We start from the raw sequence: 14,911 nt of genomic DNA, 5'->3' as shown, positions 1-14,911 counted from the left end.
CATACTTAAGAGACTGACGCTCACGCACGCGCACACGTACAGCGACACAATATCTCTTCATCTTCTTATACATTTTCCTCCAAGTTGAGAGTACAATGATCGCTCTGCAAACTCTTTCGTAGATTATGCTCTTCGCTAGGTCGTTTTGCTCCTGCGAGAGAGTTTATAGCACTATAGGCGCATGAACGATGAGCGAGGAAAGCACACGTGACCACAGAGAAATTTCTTCTCGAAGCTCAATGCCAGGAAGACATCGTGTATGAATTTCTGTGTGCTCGCGCGAGTGTCATTAAATCCATTACGATGTCAAATGAGAGAGGAAAAAAGTGAAGACGCATTTCTGTCGGGTTTTACACACGCAGCGAGAAAATGTAGCATCAAAATCATCCGTCCCATATATAAAACACAGAATTCTACATTTCGTGCATAAATACGTATCCAGAGACGGGGCAAAAAAGACGACTTAATTATAATCTTATAAATAATTATATATTCATTTAAATAAACAATTAAAATTTTCTATGTAAACAAATAAATTTATTGATTATATATAATTATGTAATTATTATTAATATTCTTTCCTTCCCCGACAAAAAAAAAATTGATGTTTATCAAATGAAAATATAATTTTATAAAATATATTCCAAATTTTTTAATTTCATGTTCTAAATATTTACTACAATTAATTATTATATATTGAACATTTCTTTTTTTATATTATCAATTAGTCTCTTGTTTATAATAATATTATAATTTGAAAAATATTTATGTTTATAGATTAATGCAGATATGGAATCGTAGAACATGGAGCGTACAAGTATATCAAAAGAATGTTTGTAAAAGGTGAGAGACGAGAGAGGAAAAAGATTACAAGCTATGCTGTCTTATAAATACATGCACATAGATATAATGTGAATGTGTGTACACAAAAGCGTATGCAACTGTGTGAAAAGCCTCGCGTGCAGTGGAACGCGGGTCAGGTATCTCACGTACACACGTGCTATTATAATACTAGTATCCGACGTCTACTCTACATAGTACGAATATCTATATATGAGGTTAGAGTACACAAGCCTATGGGATCTGGTGAACGAGAGAGCGTGCAGCTTGCCGTACCGCGAGAATATTCGAGAAACTGAACTAATGCGAAATAATCATAAAAAACGAATCTTGCCAATATTAATGAATACGTTGTAACAGAATAAATATTCGATAAATGGTGAAAAAAATACTCACTGCGTTCATGGAAGCGAGTCGACGCTCTTTGCAGGGTACTTGGCATGCTCAAATTTTGGTGCATTCCGATTGTTGAAATTGAGATTGTCATTGTTGTCACACGTCTCTTTTCTTGTGTTGTGAATTCTCTGTTTTTTTAGTACGACTGCCGTACGTTTTTTTCTACATTCTTTTACTCGGCGAAGCTTGGAAAATGTTGAGGAAAGCAAAAAACTTGGTGAAAATTGTTTGGTAAAACTTGTATTTTTTTCCACCTGGGGGAGAGACTGTAAAAGATCGAGGCTCCGTTGGGAGGTGTGGCTTGAAACGTCAGAGGGAGGGGCGAAACTTGGGAGCATGCGCGTAGCCGTAACGCTGCGTGGTTGAAAAAAACTGAACTAACCTAAAAGTGCGCTTTGAGGTTATACGTACTGTCCGTACCCAAATCCGCGCGCGGACCGACTGCGTGGCCGGCGTGTTGAACGACGGTGGTCGGGAATGATAAAAAATAGAGGTTCTACTGTACTGAAAAGCGTAAGTTCTCACACGGGTCTTAAAAAAATTAATTGGGAACAGGCTCGAATGTTTTCGGTCCCGATTGAAATTACTCGCAACAATAAATTTCTGTTCAAAGTTAATAAAAATATTGTATAAATAATATTTAGAGTTTGAACTGGAAAAAAAATAAGGTTCCTTCCGTAATGATATTACAAACGGACGATTTTCAGACGCATAAAAGTCGGTCGTACAAATGGAACTCAAGTTCACGCGCCTTCAGCATATAAACGGAATAATTAACAGGCAAAATGAACTTGAACAGTTTTTTCTTTAATTGAGCAAAAAAGAACAGCTTTTCTCGCGAAGCATATATCCTTGGTTGTTGTCGCAATTCTTGCTGACCTTTCGCGGATTGAACGAGAACACCCCGCGAAGACGCGAGGAAGAAAAATCGAGAGAAATGGGTGAAAAAAGGTTGAATAAGGTGAACGAGATCGTGGATTATATGCTCGGTACGAGGGTAATTATACAATTGTAAAGCGAATTTTTTTTATCTACTCTCTCGAATGTTGAGAGAGGGGAGGGGAGGAACGAACGAGGCGCTTGTGGTGTGCGTGAGAAAGGAAGACATTAGGAGGAGAGGGAGGCCAGTGCAACCTGTGCTCGGGGAACGAAAGCCAGTCACTGACCAGGCACACTCCGGGCTACTCGGGGCTTTCGTGCTCTCTTTATACCGCGTCAACAATTTCACTCGTTGCTACAAGCCGCTACTATAAAAAAGACTTTTCTTAAGTAAAACTCATGTCGTGTCCTCGAAGTGAAGTGTTTTTGTGAGAAATTCTTTGGATTTATGCCGTGGTTATTCAGCGTACGAATGTCCGCCATGAGTTTTAACAATAATAAACGGTGAAGCAAATCTTTCGATGTCAAACTCTTCTCCTTAGTTCGATGTTCCGAAACGGAATCACGGTGACGTCAATTAATCGCGAAGTGGCTTAGAACAGTGCTCGAGTTCCGGTGTTTTCTCAACTCCCTTAATAGCTCATTTACGGTCCATTTACTTTGCTGCTCGTTGCACTCGGTGCACGCCCCAGTGGTGTAAATAAACTGACGAGTTATTACGACCTTAAAGAACATTGACCCGCGATTTTTTTCCGTTAATCAACGTATCGATACCGCCTCGATTATCTTTTATCGAAATATCGCTTCGTCTTTCAATATTATCAAAAGAATTGCGAAAACTGGAAACTACTCGCCTCCAACAAATATTTCGTGAGCTGATTTGAGAATTGACAAAAATACAGTGAAGTAAAAAAAAAAAACAAAACACTCGACCGTCTCAACGTCGCCGAAGTACTCGAATTTGAGAAAATCCATGAACAAAGTCAGCTTTTCATGTGATATTTGAAAATTTCGAATGTTCGAGAAATAACGCCGAAGCATCGCGTTACTTCGAAATCTCAATTCCGGCGTCGATAAAAGTTGAACTTGAATTCAGTGTTGATTCGTTATTCGCGCGTTGAAGTAATTCGCGAATAAAGCGAAAATGCGGTAGTGCGATACGGACTCGAAGGAGGATCTGAAATTGCAAATCCCGATTTAAAAATGGAAAGAAACGAAACGATAGCACTCGACTCGACAGTGAGAAGTCAGGACTCTGGTAAGACAAACAACTCAAAAGATTCCTCGAACTCGAAGGACTCGAAAACCGAGAGCTGTCAAGAGTCCAAGCATTCCAAGGAGATCTTAATCTCCGAGAGGCAGCAGCGACAGCAGCAGCATCAGGCGCATCAGCAACAGCAACAGCAGAACCACCAGCAACATTTGAGGGATCAGGAACAGCGGCACAAACTTCAGAGAGACCAAGCACGCGATGACACGAACATTCTTATGTTTACATCCTGCGGGCAGTTACTTCTCGGTACGTTTCGTTTTTTGTTTTAATCAATAACAACAATGTGAATCAAAAGAGTGAAAATTCGAATAATTTTTATGCCTCGCCAATGACAGTTATTGCGTTTGGAAATCAACCGAATAATTCCCAACTCGTACAACTTTTCATTCACCATTTTTCCGTGAATGAAATTCCACTTAGATTCCTCTCAATTCGATATTTTTCTGGCCTTAATTAATGGACCAGGGATGAATATTTTCGTCGTAAATTTCAAGGTAAAGCGTTAAAAACCAGTTGGGGGTATTGAAAAATTCACAATATTGGACACGAACCGAATGAGAAATATAATTAAAATGTGTGAATACTTCTCTAACCAAGAGAACACACTTTCAACAGACACTTTAGCCACAGGGAGTTGAATTTTACGATCCACATGATCTACGATAGGGTCTCATGAACGAGAGTGTTTACCCAGCTGAATGGGTGGTGCCGCTTCCCCATCACAGTTATGTTTTTATGGCCCTCTGCGGGGATGCAATTATTTTAAACTTTGTTCCAAAACATTTTATTCGATAAACTAACTTTTTAAAAACTGACGGTGTGATTAAAAAAGCTCATTTACGATGAAAATTATCGAGGATTTATTTCCGACTGGACGCTGCTCTTGCGACTGTCCTTTGGATATTTGGTGTCTGAAGAACGAATGGGGGTCACAGTGCCAAAGATTTGATCGTAGGTTCCATCGACGTCGTTAGCAACCCCAGGTTCAGAGAGCCTCGAGGTCATGCGGGGGGCTGAAAAAAAGGAAAACATGGAAATTCGAGCGTTTCGGAGAAGATTTGAAAAATCCTTAATATTTTATTACTTCGACGAGAAACTCGAAAGAGCTTAATTTCGTATAAAGTCCAAAAAAATTAATCGAAAACTTTTTCCTTATTTTTATCATGTTCCGAGATGAAAAAACGAAAAATAAATAACGACGGTTCATCGTTGCGAGACCGATGGCTTCTGCGAACACGCGCGATCACAGAAATCGTCGGTCAATGGCCCTCCAAATCTGCATGGATATTTATGAAGCTTATCTTCGAAAACGCATCGATTATTCAAGACTTTCTCTCGACTTTCATTGGATCGAAAATTCAGAAGAAATCTCGTATGCTCACTGCCACGAAAAAATGGTATTGGATTTCAAGGCGGATTTAAAAGGCCGTTTATTCACTGAGAGGATTAGCATCGTCGAGTGGGGTCCATAATTGAGATTTTCTCTTTTTCGAATCTCTTATTCATTCGATCTCGTTAGCATGCGCGATATTTTTATTGCTGCTCGCTGCGATAACGAGGACCGAGTGCATAAAAAAAATTACCGCATAATTATAGTCCCATAACTTCTCGAGTATGTGAAAACGTTCCTAGACCAATATTTTCTGACGTTTCCAAACCAAATTCCTCAGCATGGTCCCAGAGAATGTAGCCTCGAAAAACCGGCAATCCGACCGATGCCTGCACCATTTTTTGACAGTTCTATTAATCCGCCCACAAAAGTCAAATTTTGAAAAACTGGCTACCACGTTGGGACGACAAAACGATCATTTCCGGGAGGCCAAGATCGTGTGGTCCACGCAGCCTTGGAAGGAGCGTGCTGCAAGCAGATTAAATTCTCTGATGGAATTTATTCTTCGTGCATAGACGTTGGAGCAACCTTGAAAAAAGGATCGTAAATGAGTTGTGCGCTGAGTGACGATTTATTGTATTTGACAGGTGTCGTCCTCGTCGTTTTCGGTGTTCTCGTGCTCGTCCACGGGGCCTCCCTGGGTGGATCAGGTGCCGGATTATGGGCAGGAGCTGGCGCCCTCGTTGCGGGTGCTCTCGGTGTAGTGGCGACGCTAGCGACGTCATCGAGTAACAAAATGCCTCAGCAGAGAGGGCCGAGAGCTTCCGGTTTCGCGACGGCTCATCTCGCCTCGAGTCTCGTTGCACTGGCGCTCTCGAACATGTCAGCAATCACGGCGCTGACAGCAGTCGTTCGAGATTCCCAACGACCTACCGAGCCCAGCATTCTTCTCGTTCCCGTAAGTTGAAAAAAAAAAAAAAAAAAAAAAAACAAATTTGACCTCCGGTATTCTTTTTTCCAAGGACTCGAGTGGCGCGCGGCATGCTTTTTCTCGTAATTTCATCACCGTAATCTTTGAAAGCTTCTCTTTCGATTTTTCCTCGTTCCACATTCGCTCGTAAAGAGACGAACGAGCACATACACACATACGCGCTGTTAGCTCTTGTTTCACGAGCATTCGTCGCATTCAGCACCCGCTCAAATGCCTCGGAGCTTTTTCTCCGAGGCATAACACGGAATGTGACGCGTCCTACATGTTCACGGATTTTATTAATGTTCTCGCTGAATTCTTTTGCTTCTTTTTTTCATGATTTTTTTTTTTTATTCACCAATTATTCCGGACTCTGGCGTTTTGGCTCTATTGAAAGCGCATTTTTCTATGCCGGCGAACGTAAATGAATATATTCAAGTTTCAAGGATCACGGCTTCATTAACGACTCGAGTTATTTTATCGGCAGTTATTCGTGGATTTCTGCACTTTTATATACGTTTTCATGTTTAATTTCTATTCCCCTAGCAGCCTTGTACCAGTCCGAGTATTCAGAAATGCATCAAAGTATCAACTGCTCAATTATCGACGTTGTCGACCTCATTTCATTTACAAAATTTTACACGGGCGAGAAAAAAAAAGTGTTTACGACCCGTTGTAATCGTTCGACTAATTAACGACGCCATATGTATCATTTGAAAGGAAATCGATACGAAGTATGCGTTGACTGAAGCACAAATGTGCATCGGAATATAAAATATGTCAAAAGTTGCAATTTTCGAAAGAATAATCATTCTGAAAATCGCTTGCGACTTACCTGCTATTTTTTTTCCTGCCTTTTCGTACTCTTGTTCGAAACGTTCAAGGGAGTGATGAAGCGCCACAAAAATCGTTGGTTTCAGCCCTAGCATCGTTGTCGCCACCTGTTTTTAGGTTAAGTGCACTGTTTTTTTTTCTACTTACAAATCGGCACGAATTCGTTGATAATTCGATTCCATTGGGACGCACTAGCAGCCTATTCGTGCACGGATGCATTTTCTGTGTTATTGTCGTGTCATGTACGAGGTGGATTCCTCCGCGTAATCAGTTCTCTCGCGCGTCTCACTCCTCCTGATTCTATTCCTTCTGCGTCTCCCTCCCTTGAATTTTTTGCTCTTGTACTTTTAATCTTCTTCTCGGTTGTTTTTTTCACCTGATTTTCTCGAGGTCTATCTCGGTGTTCGCACAACCGCGATGAATTCTCGCTTCATAATGTGTTTGCTTCTCGGACGTTTGGCCTACATACTCGGGAGACTCGCTACCATTGGACTCGTACACGTACAACGCACGGATATAAATATATAGGGGAGCCACTTCTGTCGCGTCATGCTAACACGCCTGGAGCCACCGATCGGCGACTTCTTACGGGTTCGACGCGCGCACCGATCTGACCACTTGTTTTTTTATTATCACTTCTTCCTACTCGCTCCTCTACACTGTGTTCCTCCGTCGATCTCTCTGAACCCAGATCTCTTCCGATACACCGCGTCTTCTTTTCTCTCAACCGTCCGGGAAACACTGGATTTTTCACTCGCGCTAAGACGGGTAGAACGTCCGAGGCGCACCTAACCTCTGACGGTTCACGCTTGTACTAAATTCGATCTCTTTTTGATTATTAGACTGCACATTGTTAGACTGCGGTTGAATATCACACACAGTGATATTCAACCGCAGTTCATTGTGCTTCGAATTTTCATTTTGTTTTTTCAATACCTCCTTCGTTCAAATAGCATCACGACGTTCTCACTCACGAAACTCCATCGAAGTGATGTGCTTTCGTACGCCTGAACTTCCACCTGGTGGCGAAAATGTCAACTAGTTTTTTTGTATCGGCAAGATGGAGGAAATGTTTACGAAATCAATAAAGATTTCTCTTCGAATCGACGTATTGTGTAAATGAAAGATCTCGCTTCGACACGCGATTGAAAAGACCGAGCTACCAGCCGGAACGATAGTCTCAGATCGTGCACAGAAGCTCGAGATAAGCGAGCGAAATTTAGAAAACGTGAATTCTGTAGCAGAGGTTCGTCGGTTGAAAGTCCGCGTGCGGTAAATTCGAATCAAGATCGAGAGTGCATCGGTAGCCGAGTGCCTAATTAAATGAATCCTCGAACTAGTCTAATTAGCGTAAATCAACACCAAGTAAATGGTGACCCGGTTATTTTGCGATCTGATCTAAACGTAGAAACTAAGAGCTTGTAATACATCGAGAAAGCAGCTCTATATAAGTTTATTTTTTTAATATTTACAAGTGAATATAAATCGCAAGAATTTCCACTCACTTGAACGTATAAAAATGGCAACTAAATCCACAAACCGTTGAAGATTTTTCATAAAGAAATACATGAATGAAACATTTATGCAAGAGAAGTTGTTGGACCGTTCTTCTCCGCGCGAGCCCAACTCGCGTGGAGGGATTTATGCTCATACACGACACTGTATCCGCTACGTTATGTAAATTTTTTTCTCGTTTCTCTCTTTTTTCTGTGCTCAGTCAACTGGAACACATTATTTCCTACGAAATATTCGGTCAGTAGTGAGTGTTAAGGTGTGATCAGACAAGGAAGGGACGAGGAATTTTTTGCGACAACATAACCTATCTTTTTTCTAGGCCACAATGCTTTTTGCTTTCTTTTCTAACTGTAAATGTCCGATCATTCGATCGAGTGGCTGGAACATTCGTATTTTCGTTTTTCTACGCGCCTATTCACGGTCCAATGACCGTTAAAAAATCTATGTTGGCGTCGGGAGACAAAGTTAGAGGAATGATTTGAGCACGCGCTCGTATCGCGACACTGAATCATTCGAACATATACGAATTATTGAAACGCTCGGAAACAAATGCACACTTTTGGGTTTTCATTTTACGAATCGATTGTCTTCGCTTTTATTCGTGATTCTTTTTTTTTCGCTACCGAGAAACAGAGACAGTAAGGTTTATTGATGATGTACGTGATTTCCTTGAAATTCCATTAGTCGCCGAGAAATATGTGGGTATTGCGGGCACCGGTCAAAGAAATCTGGACTCGCGCGTGTCTTCGTGCCTGCACACGGAGAAAGTTCCAATGCCAAGGCTAAGCTCGGTCAGCTTCTCTCGGTATGGTACACGGTCACGTGAAATTTTTATCCCCCCCCCCCCCTCCCCTCCCCCCATCCCTGCCGGTCTCCTCGCTCTTATGCCCCCTCTCGCACGTTTCTTTATTTCTCTATCCATTTTTCTCCTTCTTCGGACACGAAAATTAACTGTTCGGCCTCAGAAGGTTCTCGAAATCTTGCATTTCTATTTATTCTCACCTGAACTGATAATTTGTTCATCAAAACTCTCGTACTCAGAATCATCGTTACCGCAGGCAAATTTATTTTTTTTCTGTTGCATTAATTATAATTTAACACAAATAAAATTAACCCTTACTAGTCACACCTCAAGTTTGTGGCGTAATAGTCACACGGGGTCCAAAGTACCCCACTCACTTTGGGGGACGATAAATAATTGAAAAACTGTAAAAAAAAAAAAGAAAATAAAAATACTGCAATGTATTTTGAACCTTTAAGAAACGACCATAACGATTTTATTCTATTCGTGTTATTTTTAATATTAAAAAAAATGTCAAAGAAAAGAATGTGCAGGAAAAATGACTTTTTTCACAAAAATTCATGTGAAATCGTAATTTTCAATTAAAAAAAAAAATCAACTCGTTCTATAAACCTGAGAAATCGCGCTTTCAGGTAGTATTGGTTAACCCTTAGTGTGCACACCTTCACAGCTTGACATTTCGTGCACATGGGGTGCACTTTGACCCCAGGTAATTTTTGACATGGAATATCTCGGTAACTACGCGCTTTTCGGAATAAAAGGTTTAGTCACTTTTTGCAGTGAATCGATCCAACTTCAAGGCTGCAAAGTCGGATTTCCAAAAAAATCTTTTTTCATTGTTAAAAAACGTGCTCAAAGTTGATAGTGCGCGTAAAAAGCACTTTTTCGGTTAAACCCCTCGTAAGAAATTAAATTTTGAGTTTTTAAAAAAATCCTTACAGAGTTTTACAGACAGGGGTCCATGCTTCAAGGGAAAAATAATCCACTTTCCAACTGTTCCAAAAAGTTTATTTATTTTGGAGTATGAAGTGGCTATGCTCCCTACTTTTAGAGAGGGGATAACGATTTCTCAATATTGGGGCTTTTACTTATGAGATGCTCATCTGTAAATGTTATTCATGTGAGAAAAAATGTTGGGGTCAACCTGACCCCGGATGCACACTAAGGGTTAAATTTGTCACGGATCGGAATTCGTGGATCGGACCCCAGATCTTCGCACGGTCTGACTTGATCGACTACCAAAACTAAACTAACGGGCCCTTTCAAATAATAACGATGAGGCTCCCTCTCAAAGGTTCGAACTGTCGACCGAGGGGACCACAAGTCCCATTTTCTCGAAATTTCTATTTGGTATCGTTGGTCGAAAAACGGCTGGGGTCCAATATACCCCGTGTGACTATTAAGGGTTAAAATATTGATTTTTTGGTTATTTTTTATTTATAATTACGAAAATTACTCTGAATTATTACAATCGTGCTGTATCGAAGTGAAAAATGAGATTATTCGATAAAATTGATTTTCCAAAAATTTTTTCTTACATTCAGGGCGAAGATGGAAATCTCGTGGAAGTGGAAGGCGGCTGGGCGGGGCTTCTGGCCAGCATCGGACTTCTGATAGCCAGCGTCGCTGAGCTCCTCGTTGCTGGCTACAGTTGCGTAACCCTCACCCCGAAACTTTGCGGATGTCTCAGATCGAGCAATGACGATACTCCTGATGGTAGACTCAAAACAAGGAACATGGTGCACCAATGGGTCGTTGCCCAAAATCACGTGCCCAAAAATCAGCCGATTTACGTCGTTCAGCCTGTGATGCCGATGCATCCGATGATCCAGGTAATGTATTTTGTTATGGCTTTGCTTCAAATTTGTAGCAATATTTTAAAGAGTTGAGCGCAACGCAACTGAGCTGCGAAACTGGGAGAAAATTCTTGAGAAAATAAAAATTCGCCCCATTTACATGAAAAATAAATGAAATTTTTTTTATAAATAATTAATTATTTTTTATTATTATTGTGTTACAAATATTATATTATATTTTAATTTTTTTTCATTAGAATTTTATTTACTTTATAAATAAAATAATTTAAAATTTTAGTAATCCAATTAATAAAACAAAATGAATTTAATAATTAACAAATAAATAAGAATAAATAATTTAAAATAAAAAAACGATGAAATTGAAAATAATCCACTGCGAAAAGAAACTTGATCCAAAAAAATGCTGCTGCTGCAACGGTGTCTCGAACCTCGTTGGGAGCATCAAATTTCAGTTGATTCAACGAGAAATTCATTTTGTATGCCACGATTTATCGATCGAACCTAAACTCCGTTTAACCAACAAATTTCTTTTCCCAGTTCACAGAATATTTGAAGCACAGGACGTTGATCACGTTACTCGCAGAAGATCGGAGAAATGAACGAAATACTGTTGTACTTTCTAACTCTCATTGACAATTCATCTCGCGGAATATTACTCGTCGATCGCAGAGCCTGTTGTGCTCGTTCCTGAAACGTCAAAATTTCTTTTCGTAACAATAAACGTGCGCGATCATTTTCACAACTCCGTTTCCCTCACGTACGAGTTTGCTAAACAAATAAGTACACCGGCGTCTCGATCTTTTGACCCGTAATTGGTGGCTTTGATAACTCGGTGACACTTGGTGGCACGATGGATTAAGAGAAAGTTCATCGTTGAGCAAACTTATTTGATTGTTCCTTCGACGTTTGAAAATCTTTCGCGATCCTTCATCGCCTTCTCTCTTTCTCTCTCTCTCTTCTCAGTTTTCTCTCCGTCGATGTAAATGCTATTTGAGAGTTGGAGAAACTCGAGCTTCGAGTATCGCGCGATCATCTCTTCTCACCACTTCACAGCCTCCGGGGCATCATATTCGATGCCTCTTTTCTCAGCGAGTCATTACCTCAAATATATACGACGTTTTGGTACATAGTTTAAGTGTTGACTCTGCGGATGACTGTACGAATATACACACTTGTACTTTCTCGTAATCACAAGCACAAATACCTATGAAGACAGCATGAAAAGCTTCGAGCAACAAAAGAATTTGCAGGGGAATCTCTTCTCAATAATTATCACCGTTCGAAAGTGGCCCAACGAGAGAAAAAAATTTCTTTATCGTATTTAAGATCGTGAGACAGCGATCGATTTTTTTTTTACGTCCCCTCTGCCAAAGGCTTGTCAAAAAGTGACGTGGAGAAGATTGCTCGTTATGAAAATAATTAATTGTTTGTTAATTACCACTGAACACTAGGGAAGATTCAATTGATACGAAATTTCTCTTTCCACTTCCCGATAGACACTTCCGGTCGATAGCTATCGACATTTTTTAAGAGTATGGATCAGTCGACTAACCACACTTGGAGTTTTCGAAATCAAAATTCTTTGACACAGCTTGACCGATTAAAAAAAGGCTCTGTCAGCCTACGCGGAATGATGGCAAAAATCGACTGACAGCGAGCCTCTTTTTAATCGATTAAACCGTGTCAAAGAATTCCGATTTCGAAATTTGCAGCTATTTCTCTCGGAAGATCACGCGAATCTAATGAAAATCGAAAATTCCAACTTTGAGAGTTGAAATTTGGAAATATAGTAGAAACACGCAGCGTGCATTTATTCCCGGAATTATTACATGATCTATCGTCCAGTTTTCGAGAAAACAATTATCGAAAATAACATTTTTTGAAAAAGTATTTTAACCGCTATTATAATATTAAAAATTGATCAATCCCAGTAAATAAGTTACACATTATTTAAATAATTGCGAGAATAAATTTTAATCGTTTCTTTGATCACGAAAAGAGGAAAAACGTTCAGTTGCTTTTTTGAATCACAAGTGACGCATGGTCTTCCTTAAGAGTATGGATCAGTCGACTAACCTCACTTGGAATTTTCGAAATTTAAATTCTCTGACACAGTTTGACCGATTAAAAAAAGGCTCTGTCAGCCTACGCAGAACGATGGCAAAAATCGACTGACAGAGCATTTTTTTAATCGGTCAAACTATGTCAAAGAATTTCGATTTCGAAATTTGCCACTATCTCTCTCGTACTCACGGTTGCGATATATCGACTGATCCATCATCTTAACTCAGGGTGTCTAACGACCTGAAAAGTCATGAAAATTCTTAAATGTCATGAAATTACATTCGGACCTGAAAAAATCATTAAATGTCATGAAAAATTACCAAACAACCTGATTTTTTAAGATCTCTGCAACGCTCATTGTCATTGTCGATTTTTTGGTTTTCTTCAACATGATTTCAAAATTCGCGGGGTGGCGACAATGTCTGGTTCGTCAATACTCATCATCGATATAAAAACGAATATCGAATGAATAGTTTGTAAGAAAAAAAAGATTCTTTATTTCAAAATAAAATATCATTTCTTTGTTATTTTTATTGAATTTTTTTATAATTAAAAGATGAATAAAAAGTATCAGAACCATAAGAAACGTCATGAAAAATTCCTGTTCCTTGACTTAAAAAGCCTTAAAAGTCATGAAATTTCTGTTCTGGTCAAAATTAGACACCCTGCAGTTTAACTAGATATAAACGTCCAGAATTTCGACATTGGGGCCCAGCGGATTTAACCCCTGACAAGCACACATCTAAACGGTGTACCTCTTTAGGCATTGAGGGTGAAAAGTACCCAACACAATTCATTTTCAAATATCTTGGTCCCTAATAAAGTTAGAGAATTTTTTTTCCTCAAATTAAAGCTCAAAAAATTCTGCGTAAAATAGATAGACGCCTCAACAGGCCTCAACGGAATACCGGTGGAGGGGGAAAGCCCTTTGTTAAATACCTACAGAGAATTGTGTCAGAAAGTAAAATTTTGGGGTGGGTACTTTGTACCCAGTGTGGGCTTCTTTGTAGGGTTTGTTCATTTCAGACGTTTAATAATAAGTTGAGGAAATCAGAATCGTTGGTGGAATTACAGCTTGAGTAAAGATACGCGAAAAGAATAATTGAATCGACCATTATTTTTTGTATTGTCGAAATTGTATAAAAATGAGAAATCCCATTGGCGTCGCGTAACAATGAAATAATAACCGTTGACATAGAGCGAAGTTGTGCGCGAATAAAAGAGTTCTACTTCCAGTTCCACTTCGAGTTTCTATAATAACGAATTGCCCGCAGGCACCTTATGGAATTCCAGCGGCAGCTCACGGCAAATATCCAGCTGGTTTCGTACCCGCTGGGGCTCTTCCAATGCCAGGACCCGGTTACGGGCCAGTTCCAGTGATGCCTCACATCATTCATGCTGGCAGACCACCGACGCAAATGGCAAGTTTTATGAGAATTGAAAATCTGAAAAGAAATTTTCTTTTAAATCTCCAAACTCCAACGATTCTAAAGACGAAAATACTTTCCTATGCTTAATACAGGTACGAACGAGACACCACAGCAAACGTCATTCACCATCGGATCCGGAAGACGAGAGAAGCAGACGCCACAACAACAATTCAGAGGCCAATAAGAGCCTCGATTCCATGACGAATAAGAGAATGGCCTCGATAGGAGAGGATCAAGTCGATTTAGCTCAAACTTACACCGGCCTTGACAAAAGAATCTCTGAAGAATTCATCTCGATCGCTATGGATCCCGATAGAAAATCTAAGGCTTCGAGCCATCATGGTAGCGAAATCGGTACCGGTGCGACTAGACCTTGTTGAGGAACGTACGGCAGCTCCATACATTCTTCTCTTCTTTTTGTACTTTTACTACCAGTTTTTCGTGCCCACGCAAACTCTCAACAATATTCTTCGCTTCAGCGAATAACGCTTTTGCTCAAAACTTTATGAAAATAGTCTTTCCTTCGCAATACTCTTATTCCCGTTGTTCGTTTTCTTATATTTTCCACCAAACATTGTCACCAGTATAATTTGAATATAAACTGACCTCAAGCGCCCTCGTTTTCATTGTATAAAATCGCTCGGAATTTAACGATTGTTGTCATTAATCGTACTATAAATAATTGTATATAAAAAATGAATTTTTAATATATCGTTGTAATACATAACTTTGTTATTAAAAATATTAAAGCCAGTGGCTAT

General features: G+C 39.8%; 2 protein-coding genes and 1 long non-coding RNA gene across 4 annotated transcripts in view; 1 reads left to right on the top strand and 2 right to left on the bottom strand.

The window, feature by feature from the left end:
- Nucleotides 1-1,480, bottom strand: part of wmd (serine-threonine kinase receptor-associated protein wmd) — a 76,334-nt gene extending 74,854 nt beyond the window's left edge. Inside the window, exon 1 of the mRNA XM_043430920.1 lies at nucleotides 1,237-1,480. Within this exon, the coding sequence (XP_043286855.1) occupies nucleotides 1,237-1,327 (91 nt within the window). The 5' untranslated portion in view covers nucleotides 1,328-1,480. The remainder of the gene's footprint in view (nucleotides 1-1,236) is intronic.
- A 908-nt stretch (nucleotides 1,481-2,388) lies between these two features.
- LOC122417401 (uncharacterized) lies at nucleotides 2,389-14,903 on the top strand. The gene is made up of 5 exons (XM_043430891.1): nucleotides 2,389-3,634; nucleotides 5,366-5,676; nucleotides 10,384-10,671; nucleotides 13,995-14,141; nucleotides 14,243-14,903. Exons 1-5 carry the CDS (start codon nucleotides 3,319-3,321, stop codon nucleotides 14,528-14,530), a joined length of 1,350 nt encoding a protein of 449 aa, XP_043286826.1. The 5' UTR covers nucleotides 2,389-3,318; the 3' UTR covers nucleotides 14,531-14,903.
- On the bottom strand, nucleotides 3,677-5,374 carry LOC122417448 (uncharacterized). 2 transcript variants are annotated; one of them, XR_006262290.1, is made up of 3 exons: nucleotides 4,972-5,374; nucleotides 4,205-4,401; nucleotides 3,677-4,131 (listed from the first exon to the last, which is right to left on the bottom strand). It is a non-coding gene; the product is annotated as an uncharacterized lncRNA (long non-coding RNA). The 2 variants fall into 2 exon arrangements; XR_006262289.1 differs by lacking the exon at nucleotides 3,677-4,131 and having other exon boundaries at nucleotides 4,156-4,401.
- Nucleotides 14,904-14,911: the final 8 nt, after the last annotated feature.

Source organism: Venturia canescens, chromosome 1 (assembly GCF_019457755.1).
Source record: "Venturia canescens isolate UGA chromosome 1, ASM1945775v1, whole genome shotgun sequence".
Taxonomy (NCBI): Eukaryota; Metazoa; Arthropoda; class Insecta; order Hymenoptera; family Ichneumonidae; genus Venturia; species Venturia canescens.
This window is presented reverse-complemented; position numbering and strand designations above follow the sequence as displayed.